We start from the raw sequence: 13,525 nt of genomic DNA on the forward strand, positions 1-13,525 counted from the left end.
TAGACTAGAGAAAAGCTGTGAGATTATAGTCCCATGAAATGACGTTTGACGGGCACCGATGCATAGTGATAGCGGCCCACCGAGGAAGAGGATAGGAGGTGGGGTCGAAAGCTGCTCCCATGCCTGTGATATTGAGCAGCAGCAGCAGCAGTGTTTTCCAATTCCCTCAATATAACTCTCACACTCAAACCAAAGATACAAACATATCTATCCTCATCGAAGACACAAATCTCACCAACAATCAACCAAATACCCAAAAATTCCCCGATTTGGTATAACATACAGTACATTGGTAATACTATTGTACAAACTTGAAACATACAAAAGTTAACCCAAAAGCGGCACGGTAATTTTCCACCCCCCCTCCCGTTCCACCAGCGTACCGGATGCCAAAAAAAAACCCAGGTAAAATTACGTACACAGTCCAGATCCGCCAAGACAATCCGCAAACTTCAAAGAGTATGAACGGATGGATGTCCGGCTCGTACCATTGAATGAATGTGGACTCTGTTCTCATGGCAGACTGTGACTATATTGGCTGTTTGAGCAAGTAGGACTGTGGAGCTAGCTTGTTGTGGGTTGTTTGTTCGATCCGGACATGACCCTTTCCTCAGATTAGTTGATATCGGTTATTTATTTTCATCTCTCTACTAGCTCGCTTTCCGAGGTATCTTTGACGTGAGAGTGACTTGAACGAAATGCCGCGCGCACGCAGATCCACCCGCTTCACGGGCGGTAGGACAAAATACACGAATGACCCCTTTGAGGCCGCAGGCGTGAGCGACGAGTCGGACGGGGGGCCCAAGGCGCGCAAGGGGGGGAAAGAGCCCGTCAGCGACGGGTCGTCCGACGAGGAGTTCCAGGCGAATGAGGAGCAAGAGGAAGAGGAAGAAGATGAAGACGAGGGCTCCGAGGAGGAGGTAGCTGGTGAAAACGACGACGACGAAGAAGCCGACGAGGAGGAGGATGCCGCTTCTGACGGCGGGCGCGGAGCTCAAAAGGCCGTTGTGGCTCGGCCGAAACTCCAGAGAAAACGGCTTGGGAATGACCTGGCGATGCTGTCAAAGGATGAGTTGCATTCGCGTGGCACTCATAGCTCGATGGAGCATATGGGCAAGATGCTCCATATGACGATCACGTTTGGCACTGATGAGAAGGATCTGTTGTCTGTTGTTTATGCGCGGCAGCGGTGGTCCATGGGCCTTGATTCTGGGTTTCCGACTCGTGCGTCGCTGAATGAGGCGCCGGATGTGCCGGATTGTGGCTTTGGGCCGACTTTTGGTGTTGAGCCGGAGGAGATGGAGAGGGAGAGGACGCAAGGGTGGGATTGGTATTACGATGATGATGTGGGAGGGAGGTTTAGGAAGCGCCAGCGTCTGGGGTCAATCTCTGAGAAAGAAGCTTTCTGGAAGTTCATACCGCAGGCTAAGGAGAAGAAGCATACAGTGCTGATTGGGCCCGTTAATGATCAGAAGGTGTTCACGTTAGGGCAGCATGAGTCTTTCAATTTTGGAGATGCTTTTGGGGAGGTTAAGGCTCGAGAGAAAGCAAAGCCTGCCACTGGAGGCAAGTCTAAAAGTAAAGCTTCTGCACAGGAAGACTCTACCGGTCGAACTCGAAAGAAGCGTGAAGGGTGGATTATCAACCTAGGACAGAAGGTTCAGTGTATGGCTTGGGCTCCAAATCAACCCGGCCTCACCCAGTATCTGGCTGTTTCGACGCCGATATCAAAAGAGGAGAAAGAAGCGTATCCGGACCCGTTCAAGGACCGTGGTGCCCGAGCGTTTAGACCCTCCCCTCCGTATCCATGTGCCTTGCAGCTTTGGATGTTCAAGGCCGAGAGGGAGGAGTCTCTTACAAAACACATTGATATGAACTTTGAACCAAAACTACGACTGGCCTTATGCACTAATTGGGGCGATCTAAGACGACTGGCCTGGTGCCCAATGAGTCGAGACCCTCGGGAAGAGGACGATGATGACGCCCTGCAATCTGTCGGGCTTCTTGCTGGTATATGGGGAGATGGATATTTGAGAGTCCTTGATATCAAGCTTAGCGGCGACCCCAATCAGGCTGAGTACTGTAAGTTTTGGTGCAAGTGTTAGCAGGACTATATCATATTAACATTGTCCGATAGACGTAGTACAGTCTCCAGTCTTCGAAGCAAAGCCACCATCGACTTTGTGTACATGTTTAACATGGCTCTCTCCGAGTGATGTCGCTGTTGGCTGTGCCAACGGGTTCGTCGCTATTTGGAGCATTGTGCCTTCGCCGAATTCTCCACCAAACCCTTTCCCTTATTTCTACCAACCAATCCATTCTACATACGTTCTTAATCTAGCGTCGGCTTATCCAACAAATGCTCATCTAATAGCGACCACGTCCATGGACGGAGAGACACGGCTCTGGTCGGTTTTAGACCCGCAAAAAGACATGGTGGACTCTAACCGTATGCGAGTGGGGTCACCGTACTTAACATACTCTCCTTTGCTACACTCTTTTCTCTCCAGCGACGAGAACGACTTCGCCCGACTGCTAGCTGTGCGACGATTCTATACTACGACGGCAGTAGCTCGGTTCCCTAGCACAGTCTCTTCGCTGTCCCCATGCAGCGTCTGGCATCCCAGCGTCATGTACGGGTGCACCAGCGGTGCGGTAGTCGCGACGAATCCCTTACGGCGATTGCTGCACGTCAAAGAAAAGCAATGGCAACAGACCTGGTTTACGCACGAGTGGGCGCGTGGTGACGACGCAAGCGGTTCGGGTATCAGTAGATTTCACGATGGCTACCGCGCTGAGAGCATCAGCCTACTACGGAACATGATGGGTGATCGCAAGATGGTGAACGGGGTTATGACGATCACAATCTATGAAGAGGGAACGCATGTCACCGCACTCTCTTGGAATCCAAACCAGGCATGCGCAGGGTGGGCTAGTGCTGGTATGGGCTGCGGGCTGATTCGAGTCGAGGATCTGGCTACGTAACCACTTTTTTACATAGTTGTTGTTCTCCCTATCTTACGCTGAGAACGACTGTTGTTATAATGATCGAGGTTCATGACCGCTAGTCTTATTACGTATGTCCTGCATGGTCGATGGGGTTCTCTGTATCGTGCACAGTTTTCCTGCATAATTGAGTACTTCAAAAAGTCAGTCGATAATCCTAGAGCTATAATTAGACGGTGTGTGTAAATAGAGTTGCAGGACTCGATAGATCCTGCGGATCTCTTGGTAGATCAGACGAGCTGGATAGGACATGTCAGAACCTTAGGGTTCATTCCGAAGATCCCTTTCAGGGTCCAAGTGACATGCAAGTTGCATACGGTTAAACCCGAACATTGATCGCAACTTACGTATACCGGGATTTCGACATTCCAATTACATAGTAGGTCTCATGATAACTGTACTCCGGAGTAAGGGAGCACAACTAGTCGAGAGCGCCTCGGCGAACCCAAGAATTCAAGAAGATCATGTGTCCAGGCAGTCCGGAGTACAGTTAGCAATATGCGAACCCTCGGGTCGCCAACGGTCGGATACTAAACTCGAGCATCGTCGGAGAAATATAAGGACATGCTGACGTTGGCCTTGACGTTGCTCCCACTACAATCATGTACTGCGTGTCTTGGCCATTGCGTGTTGAGCGTGATGCATCAATCTCATTTTCTAAACTATTCTGCATCATGCATAAGCGCATAATGCTTAATGAAAATACTGTACAAAGAGTAAATTAACTTCTGGCCGTTGGCCGTTGCTCGACGCCACAGGCGGCAAGTGGGGCTCTCCAGCCACAGATGCCGCAGCTAAAGAAGTCTTGGCACTGAATCAGGGCAAAAAAAGGTGTTTCTTATTTTATCTCGTCGTGTCCACCGAAGTATGTACCGTACGTACCTCCATGTGAATCCTGTCTGCCTAAACTCGAAGGGCTGCAGAGCCACACCAGACTTCTGCCGAATAAAAATAAACATCGGACATACATCATGGAAGTGATAGTGATTGCGTGGACGTCGATCGTCTCTAAAATTAATGTGGCTGGCGGTCCCTCGTGGGTGGACGAGGGTCTCCCAGCCTCCTTTGACGGCTGCCGCCTCGGCCATCGCGGATGCACCAGCCTGCATATTACCCCATCCGATGGGTCTCTCTGCCGTCCGATGATGAATTTTTGATATTGACTAAATCAATTGAGTGCTTTTAGTCTCTTCTAGACTACGGACTACCGGCTTTTCTATCTAGTTGCTAATCATAAATTAGTGACCACCCCTCCTCTTCTCAGGGTTGATATATTCCTCTTGCCTAGTTTATCTGGGGCATTATCCTCTGTACTATTCTCATTCTTCATTCTATAGAGAGCTTCTAATCTAATCCTTGCTTTCTCTTTTCACTGTTACAACTCCGCCACGTTCCCAATCCCTTCAATATGCATACCTCTACATTGCTCTTAGTCCTCTCTTCGCTTGGTGCTCATGCAGTTCCTCTCCTCCGTCTTAGGGCAAATGACACCCTCGCGCGCAGGGACGGTCAATATTCGGTTGTGAATGTTGGCGGTCTACCTAGTGCCGAACCGACCCCCGTCGTCGAAACCATTACTGTTGGCGCTCCTCCACAGCCCCCGGTGACAATTACTATCACCCACACTCCATCGTCATCCCCTTCCAGTACCCCTTCTCCCTCATCATGGAGCGTTGGGCCATTGTCAACTGGCATTCCCAGCGGAGGGTCCCCGATCGTGGCTCGAGGACTGAACGCAACTGCTCGGAGATTCCGGAGGTCTTCCTCTACCAACAGCACTGAGGTTCATGATCTTACTGCTCGTCATAATGGCACCGTGTCTCACCTTAACGCTCGAAGCAACAGTACTGCCATCTTAACTGCCCGTGGAAACAGCACAGAGTCCAAGATTGCCGCTAGGGGCAATGGTACTGCTACAGGTCTGGGTGCTCGCAGCAACATCGTCAACTCTCGTCTGGCAGTCCGTACCAATAACACTGCGTCTGCTGTTGTCGCTCGCAGCAACAGTACCGAGGCCAACGCCATCACTACGCGCAGCAACAGCACCAACTCCCGCATCAGGGCTCGCAACTTGCACATCACTGACCGTGCTGTTCTTTACCTCCGGGATGCCCTCAACTCCACCCGCGTTCATGACAGCAATGCTGTGGTGAAGAGGAGCTCGAACGGCACATTGCTTGAGGCTTAAGGCCGATGCAAAATGCAAAATATGCCTGGATGTGCGCGAGCGACAGATTGCGTCTCTTGGCCAGAATGATTGGCTACTTCATCGCTTATAAGATAAGCAAAGTGAACAATGAAATGACGGGTACGATATGAAAAGATTGATGAAAATGACGGATGATCACTGGCACGCTTTCCTTCTCATTTGCTGGTTTTGTTTTAATGATTGAACATGATGTTCGATGTGATGATGATAGACATATGCATATGGCGTTTTGTGTCTTTCCTTTGGCATATTTGTTTTTCGGGTGGGTTTACTTGTTTTTTTCTTTCGACCGTTGCTTTAACTACCAGACTAGTTCTTTATGGGTTGGCATATTTAGATAGTTTAGATGGCATGAAATTGCCAGTGAGTATATAGATGGGAATAGAATGATGCATATACTTGTATGATACTTGACCGCGCTAAACTCGAACGGGCACCCGCCGTACGGGGACTCCGTACGGTACCTTACGTCAGTTACTTCCCTTACATAAGACAACAAGCAGCGACCCCATCGAATGTGATCGCATGTTAGTCCAACTGCGCCTCTTCTTCGGCTGTTGTTGATTAATCTTTCCTCCCTCTCTCCTGTCTATGGACCAGGATTTCCCTGATCCTTTCTCCCTTAAGTGCTCTTACCATCGGCTCCCTTGCCATTGAAGCACTTCTACCTCTCATCTGCCATTTTTGACAGGTGTTGACCGCCGATACTCAGCCCCCCGACTCTCCCCTCTACTCTCCCACCATATCCGTCACGATGGCCACCCCGATACCCCCCTCCGAAGACCAGAGCCGTCTCCTTGAGGAGGCATTGGGAGTGGTGCGGCAGCAGTCACAAATGATGCGAAAATGCCTAGAGACCCCGGGAAAATTAATGGATGCGCTCAAATGCGGGTGAGCTTAACCTCTCGGTCTCCCCCCCCAGGCAGCAGTGGAACCAACTGGTGTAGGGTCTAACATGATTTGTCAATTGGTCCAGGTCGACCTTAGTCTCTGAACTACGGACGCCGAGCTTAGGTCCGAAGCAATATTACGAACTGTACATGGCTGTGTTCGATGCGCTGCGACACCTTTCCGTTTACCTGAAAGAGAACCACCCAGTCAACCACTTGGCGGACCTGTATGAACTGGTCCAATATGCCGGTAACATCATTCCGCGACTATATCTGATGATCACTGTTGGCACTGTATACATGTCCGTGGAGGATGCCCCGATTAAAGAAATCATGAAGGACATGATGGAGATGAGTCGAGGCGTACAGCATCCTATCCGAGGACTTTTCTTGCGATACTACCTCTCCGGACAGGCAAGGGATCATCTACCCACGGGATCCGGGGATGGCCCCGAGGGTAACATGCAAGACTCGATCAATTTTGTCTTAACCAACTTCGTGGAGATGAACAAGCTGTGGGTGCGACTGCAGCACCAGGGCCCCTCTCGGGAACGGGAAAAGAGAATGCAAGAGCGCCGGGAGTTGGAGCTTCTGGTTGGAAGCAACGTTGTCCGGCTTAGTCAGTTAGTTGATCTGGAGGGTTACAAGTCCGGTATCCTGCAGGCTTTGCTTGAGCAAGTTGTCCAATGTCGGGACGTGTTGGCGCAAGAATATTTGCTGGAAGGTAAGGGTACATTCGCCATTACATGATGAGCCGGAGTACTAAATTAGTGCTGTAGTGATTACAAAGGTCTTCCCGGATGAATTCCACCTTCATACGCTCGACCTGCTGCTCTCTGCAATTTCCCGGCTCAACCCGCATGTGGATTTGAAGAAGATCGTGATAGGTCTTATGGACCGCTTGTCGTCCTATGCGGCACGCGAGACCGAATCGTCTGCTGATCCAGAATCTAGAAAGCAAAACGAAGAAGAAGCGGTTACTAAACTCCTCGAAAACCTGAAACTCGCAGAGGAGTCCAAGAAGGAAGCACCTGCTGAGGCCGAAGCCGAAGCGAACGCTGCCCAGGAGAACGGCGTTGAGCAGACGCCAAAGGAGTCGGATGAGGCCGCAACTGCAAAGGAAGCAGAGGCAGAGCCCAGCCCCAGCACAAATGGCGACAAAGATGAAAAGGCTGGAGTCCCGACAGACGTCAAGCTTTACGATGTATTTTACGGGCAGGTGGTCAACCTCATTAAATCGCGTGGCCTCCCCATCCAAGATACCATGGCACTACTGGTTTCGCTCGTTAATCTTGCGTTGAACACGTACCCCAATCAGCTAGAATACGTCGACCAGATTCTCGATTTCGCTACCCGCGAGACTGCAGAGTATGCTGATCACGCAGATCTGCACTCTGCTCCGACACAGCAGAACCTTTTAAATCTTCTCGTCGCTCCTCTGCGCTCATACGTCTCGATCTTCACTGCATTGGCTCTGCCACACTATCTTCCCCTCTTGACAGCGCAGTCTTATACTACGCGGCGGTCTGTTGCGGGTGAGATCGCCCGCAGCCTGCTGAAGAATCGGACGCTTATCACCACTACCGAGAACTTGGACCGTGTATTACAAGCGTTGAGAGTCTTGATCAAGGAAGGAACACAACAAGCTATGGGACTTGGTTTGCAAGCCCAGCGCCGAGGTGAGACTGATGAGACCATCGAGGAACAAGGGTGGCTTGGGCGGTTAATCCACTTGATCCAAGCTCCAGAAAATGATACCCAATTGAAGGTAATATGGCCGAAGTTCAGATCACACTTGTTCCCTTTGCCCTAGCTAACTTGTTGATAGCTACTTCAAGCAACTCGTAAAGCCTATGCCGATGGTAACGAGCGTATCCGCTACACGACTCCAGCCCTCATCACTGCTTCGATACGGCTGGCGCGTAAGCTGAAGTCCCGCGAGCATTATGATGACAACTGGCAGTCGCAGTCGTCGGCGCTCTACCGCTTCATGCACCAATGTGTCAACAACCTTTATCAACGTGTGAACCCCGGATGTGCTGATCTGGCATTACGTCTATTCGTAATGTGCGGTGAGGTGGCCGACCAGACAGGCTTTGAGGAGTTTAGTTACGAGTTCTTCGCACAAGCTTTTACCATCTATGAGGACTCCATCAGTGATTCCCGTGCTCAGTTCCAGGCGGTCTGCATTATTGCTGGCGCTCTCCATGGTTCCCGGGGATTTTCTAAAGAGAACTACGACACGCTCATCACTAAGGCCGCCCTGCACGGCAGCAAGTTGCTCAAGAAACCCGATCAATGCCGAGCGGTGTACCTGGCCAGCCACCTCTGGTGGGTTGTCGAAAACCCACAACGAAACGATGAAGATCCCAAGAACGTACGTTTCCGCCCCAGACAATCCTATTTTTCCTCTATCAAAAGGCTAACTGGTCAACAGCTCTACCGCGACGGCAAGCGCGTTCTTGAATGTCTCCAACGTGCTCTCCGCGTTGCAGACGCCTGCATGGACACCGCTGTGTCCGTCGAACTCTTCGTCGAGATCCTCAACCGCTACGTCTACTACTTCGACCAACAGAACGAAACCGTAACCACCAAATATCTCAACGGCCTTATCGAGCTCATCCACTCTAACCTGCAAACGGACGAGGATGAGCCAAACCCCAGCTTGGAGGGTCCCAGACGCCACTTCGAGCGCACACTGGACTACATCCGGTCAAGAGAGTATGAAGGTGTTGTGACGGAGGCTAAGCAGTGAGAATGATTGTATGACATGATGCGTGTATACATTTTTTCTTCTCGATCTTTGTTCCATTTGAAGTTTCCTTTTTCCCCCTGATGAAATACCTGTCCGCTTATTTTCCGTGTCTCGTCTCGTCTCTCCTAGCATGCAAAACCTGTAAGATTCCCTTGCCCTCTCTCTTCTAATTCACAACCTGCTATTTTTGTGATACGATCGTATAGGTGTATCATCATCTGTTGTCCTTCGTCAGACTATCATACCCAATATTCACTTTTTATTATTGTCATAATAGAATTTGACCGGTTACGCAAGAAAAAAAAATTTAAACCAATGAGTGACGGAGAGGGTTAATATGCCATGTGACCACGGCAGTAGTTTACTTTGTAGTAACTTGTTCAAGCTCTTCCGATGCGGATATCTCATTACAGTAGGCTACTAGCAACTATGACGAGAACAAGCATGGTGAGATCAAATCGATCGTGCAATTGTTTGACACGGAGGGACGTTTGCTCCATGGGAATCTCTGCAATAAGCCATACAAGACATGATAATGCCCGTGCGCGAGGATTAACTCGAACAGGTAGTAAAAAAAAAAGGAACAAGAGAAGAAAGAAAGCGAGACCATCAAGTGGGAAACCGTATGATAAAGACGTGGAACACATGACATGACGCTTGGACAGAGGGGGCATTTCAGCGATCAATCATTCCCAAATCGCAAGTAGTAAAAAGTAAAAAGCAAAAATAAAAAGAACAAAGATTCCCCATTTCCAGTGGTAGATAGAATTGAATGCTGTGTGTGAGAGTGATAAAGCCCCGCTAACGCCTAGAACCCCGTGGGTGGAGAAGAAAATTGTCGTAGCACTGATGGTGTGCTGCCGATGCCGCCGAATGCTGGTATGCTACTGCTTGGAACAGGACTGCCGATTTCACCGGGTACAATGCTGCCTCTGTGGCCTGAGGCTGTGCTGTTGGTATCTGACTCGAACTTGACGTATTCGCCGGTCTCGTCGTTCTTGATTAAGAATGAGCCCCCGCCGTTTTGTGTGTTGCCTTCCGTGTCGCAGATGTCGAGCATCTCTTTGAGCGAGATGGAGGGCTCGTTTGGAGGCCGGAGCTGGTCAACCTGGCGAAGAACGTGGTTCACGTCATGGTAACCAGCTGCCCCCTTGGAGGGACTCATGGTGTTTAGTTGTTTACAGGCTTGGATCACCAATAGCCGGATAGCAACAGGTCGCGACGTGTGCGCACGATGATGACCTCCGGACCCGAACGCATTGTTCGACCAACCGCCCCCTGAGATTACCGTTAGCAGTGGAAACATAATAAGGTCGCTGGCCTCTGCTACTGACCGTGAACAGTTCCCCATGTCGAGGCGCCGGGGAAAGCAGAAGCCCCGAAGGGGAGTTGTGCTCCCCACGTGCTGCCGCCTACACTAGGATTGATAGGGAAATTTGTGTGTTTCGGTGCTGTGGGAGTGTTAGTGCCCCCTGCTACTGAGTTCATCGTAGGCTATTATGTCAATGGTTAGACTTACCACTAAGAGGGTCTGGGAACAACGAGGGCGCTGCAAAGCTGGCTCGTGCTGGTCCTGGTAGAGCCCCCGGGGCGGTTGCACCAGGGAGTGACTGTGACAAGTTCGATGTGAAAGGAATGTCAGTATCGTCAAGAAGGGCACTGCTACCCAGCTGGGCACTCAAGCTGTCCATATGACGCTGCATAGCGTGATTAGGTTCACCCTGTTCTTGCTGAGTACTGGATGGACGCTTGATGGGGCTCGGTCGGGAGATAGAGAACGGTTGAGCATGACTATCGAGGGGAGACCTCTCAAATGAGCCTGAGGGCTGTCTAGTATGTCCGTGTGCTAAACCACCTGGCTGTGTAGCGAATGGTCCTGATAGTGGCTGTTGAGAATGGAATGCAAGGCTGTGTCCTGGATCAAGCGGAAACCCTCGTCCAGGGGGTATCGGACGGGCTCCATTTATACCCGGGGGAGGCACAGGAATTCCGTTAGGTGCAGTAAATCCTCGTAGTTGACTCATGAGAGGCGTAGAATGCGGTGGGTACGTGGGCAACTCATGGCCGATTGGCGGTCGAGGGACAATCCCAGCCAAACCAGGGGGGTTTGGTGGTAGTCCATTCGAGAATCCGGGAGGGAAAGACCTCCCTATCGATCCAAGTGGCGACAGTGGTGTTGAGGGTTGGGGATGATGAAGCATCGGTTGATGAGCGTAACCTTGTTTGGAGGTTACACTCGAGGCTCCGGACGACTGGGATGGCGCCATCGACCGTGGAGAGATGGACACTTGTGACGGTTCGGTGCTGGCCGGTTGAGACCGTGGGGAAGATGTGTGAGAGCCTTGCTGGGATGGTTGACGGGGCTTGACAGGAGTAGGCGCCTTAGGTACAATTGGTGTAGCAGATTGGTAGTGCGGAGACTGAAGGTGACCTGGAAGTCCTGGAAAGTGCATAGTTGATGCAATAGGTACCGGTCCTTGTTGCGATGAACGTTTGCGCTCTTGAGTTTCTTGCCCAGCCTTCTTTGCTTGCTCTTCACGAGCCTTGCGCTCGCGCTCCTCTTTCGCCTTCTTCTCTCGCGACTCACGTTCCTCCCGCTCCTTTCTCCGGGTCTCTTCACGCCGTCTCTTCTCCTGCTCCTTCTGCTCCCGTTGTTTTCGTTCCGCATCCGCTTGTCGTTCTCTTTCTTCGCGCAGCCGCCGTTGTTTCTCTGCTTCTTTTCGCGCGCGCTCCTCCTCCTGGGCCTTCCGCTCGGCTTCTCGCTTCTTCCGTTGCTCTTCTCGCTTCTTCTTCTGTTCCTCTAACTTCCTCTCATGCTCAGCTTTGGCTGCGGCTTCCTCTGCGGCCTTCTCAGCTTCCCTTCGGGCCTTTTCCTCGTCTTTGGCTTGTTTCTGAAGACGTTTCTTCTCCTTCCTCTTCTCCGCTTCTCGAGCTTTCTTGGCATTTCGCTGTTCGTTGCGGGTTTGCTCCTCCATGAGCTCTTCAATCAGCTTCTGCTGACGTTGCTCAGCAACCTTCTCTCGGTAGGCAGTCAATACACGCTGTTCGAACATTCGAGCTGCAAAAATTTGGAACATTCGCCGGCCTTCCTCCATCCGTTGCTCCTCCGTCATAGCATCCTGAGAACAATGTGTCAGCTTGCACTGCAACATGTTGTCGGGGAAATAGTTGACTCCAGGACAGACCATCTCGTCCTCCTCATAGTCTTCTTCCTCTTGACTATCGTAGTCGTCGTCCTCTTCGTCATCATAATCCTCGTCGTCATAAGGACCATGGTTATGACCGCTATGGAGGGACTGATGTGCTGCGGCTATTCCGTACTGCGTATCTTCCTCTCGTTGCATTCGACGTTCGGCCAGTTGTTCCATCATATCGATAAAATGCTTCCCGTCATTCTTTAAGAGATCGTCTGCAACTGTGAGAATTCCGTCTGAGCCAACAAAAATTGAAATGAAATCAGCCCGCATACTCTAGAAGAAAAAAAGAAAAGAAAAGAAAAAGAAAACCAAGGGGGGGAGGGGAAACATATATAGGCAGCGATTTTGTCTTACCTTTGACAGTTAAACTGTTCCCAAAGGCAAAGAAATCTGCACGAGCTGCACGCGTTTCTTCGTCTTCGAAATCATCATCACTGTACGGTTCATCGTCCTCATCATCCTCGTCGTAATCGTCCTCCAAATCCTCATCATCATCCTCAGGTAGCTCGTGAATGCGACCTCGTGAGGGGTGGTATTGACCATGTGTCCGAGTATGTTGGCCGGGCGATCGCAGCGGTGGTTGATAGAGCCGGGGCGGGGGGACAATCGGTGCGCCTTTCTCGAACGACCCTTGATTGTTGTTGGCGTATTGTTCTAGCTCTTCATAATAGGCATCGTACAGCACCTCCAGCTCTTCTTCAATCGCCGTCCTCTTCCTTCCACATACGGTGCAGCTGCACGAATGTTTTTGTTGTTCCTTCATCTTCTTTAATACCGCATCTTTTTCCACTTTGACTAGCTGTCTTCGTTCCTCCTCGCCTAACTCGAGCCAGAATGTTTTGATATTCTCGCGTTCTTCTTGCGTGGAGGTGTTCCATATGCTGCGATCTTTGGACGGTTTGACAATTGTGCGCGGGCCCAGATGCGGGGGGAGAGGCGGGGGAAGAGGGTGTGGCATGCAAACGGAGGGGGTTGATAGTGGAGTGGGACTTTCATCACCAAGAGTTTGCGAGTTGGCACGGTTTTTCTTTCCCTTTTTCTTTTTTGATTTTCGACTCGTCGATTTCTGATCATCGGGCCCGTTCATGTCCGGCTGGAAATCTTGATGCGCGCTGAAAGCGTCTAGTTCATCATCGTGATACGCGTCTCCATTCACAGAGTGATCGATGTCCAGTTCTTCGGATATGTGACTTCCTGGCCCAGCGGGACCGAGGCCGTTTCGGTCTGCGGCATCCGGGGGTACGACTCCATTTTCTGACTGGCGCTCCGCGGCCAAACGAGCGGCCTGCTTCTGGCGGCGTTTCTGTTTCTTGCGGTTCACTGTCATAGGCTTCGTATCTATCGACGATGGGGGAAGGTTTGCATTCGGAGTGTGAATGTCGCCATTGGTGGGGCGTGGAGGTGCACTCGACATATGATCTGACATTGTGGAGCTAGGAGGAGATCGGGGAGGACGTGGGGGAGCCAT

At 50.9% G+C, this 13,525-nt stretch overlaps 4 protein-coding genes across 4 annotated transcripts; 3 read left to right on the forward strand and 1 right to left on the reverse strand.

Annotated features, from left to right (window-relative positions):
• Positions 1-698: 698 nt before the first annotated feature.
• On the forward strand, positions 699-2,985 carry ANOM_006551 (transcription factor TFIIIC subunit TFC6; the record flags this gene model as incomplete). Its single annotated transcript, XM_015551807.1, has 2 exons — positions 699-2,082; positions 2,138-2,985. 2 exons carry the CDS (start codon positions 699-701, stop codon positions 2,983-2,985), a joined length of 2,232 nt encoding a protein of 743 aa, XP_015405913.1.
• A 1,429-nt stretch (positions 2,986-4,414) lies between these two features.
• On the forward strand, positions 4,415-5,194 carry ANOM_006552 (uncharacterized protein; the record flags this gene model as incomplete). The annotated part of the gene is made up of 1 exon (XM_015551808.1): positions 4,415-5,194. One exon carries the CDS (start codon positions 4,415-4,417, stop codon positions 5,192-5,194), a length of 780 nt encoding a protein of 259 aa, XP_015405912.1.
• Positions 5,195-5,777: 583 nt separating this feature from the next.
• On the forward strand, positions 5,778-8,991 carry ANOM_006553 (vacuolar protein sorting-associated protein 35; the record flags this gene model as incomplete). The annotated part of the gene is made up of 5 exons (XM_015551809.1): positions 5,778-6,106; positions 6,192-6,829; positions 6,885-7,873; positions 7,934-8,482; positions 8,543-8,991. Coding segments are annotated over 5 exons (2,691 nt in total), but the record flags the coding sequence as incomplete, so codon positions are not given.
• A 677-nt stretch (positions 8,992-9,668) lies between these two features.
• On the reverse strand, positions 9,669-13,525 carry ANOM_006554 (putative stress response protein Nst1; the record flags this gene model as incomplete). Its single annotated transcript, XM_015551810.1, has 4 exons — positions 9,669-10,138; positions 10,195-10,311; positions 10,380-12,269; positions 12,412-13,525. 4 exons carry the CDS (start codon positions 13,523-13,525, stop codon positions 9,669-9,671), a joined length of 3,591 nt encoding a protein of 1,196 aa, XP_015405918.1.

This window comes from Aspergillus nomiae (assembly GCF_001204775.2).
Source record: "Aspergillus nomiae NRRL 13137 chromosome Unknown contig00178, whole genome shotgun sequence".
Lineage (NCBI taxonomy): Eukaryota > Fungi > Ascomycota > Eurotiomycetes > Eurotiales > Aspergillaceae > Aspergillus > Aspergillus nomiae.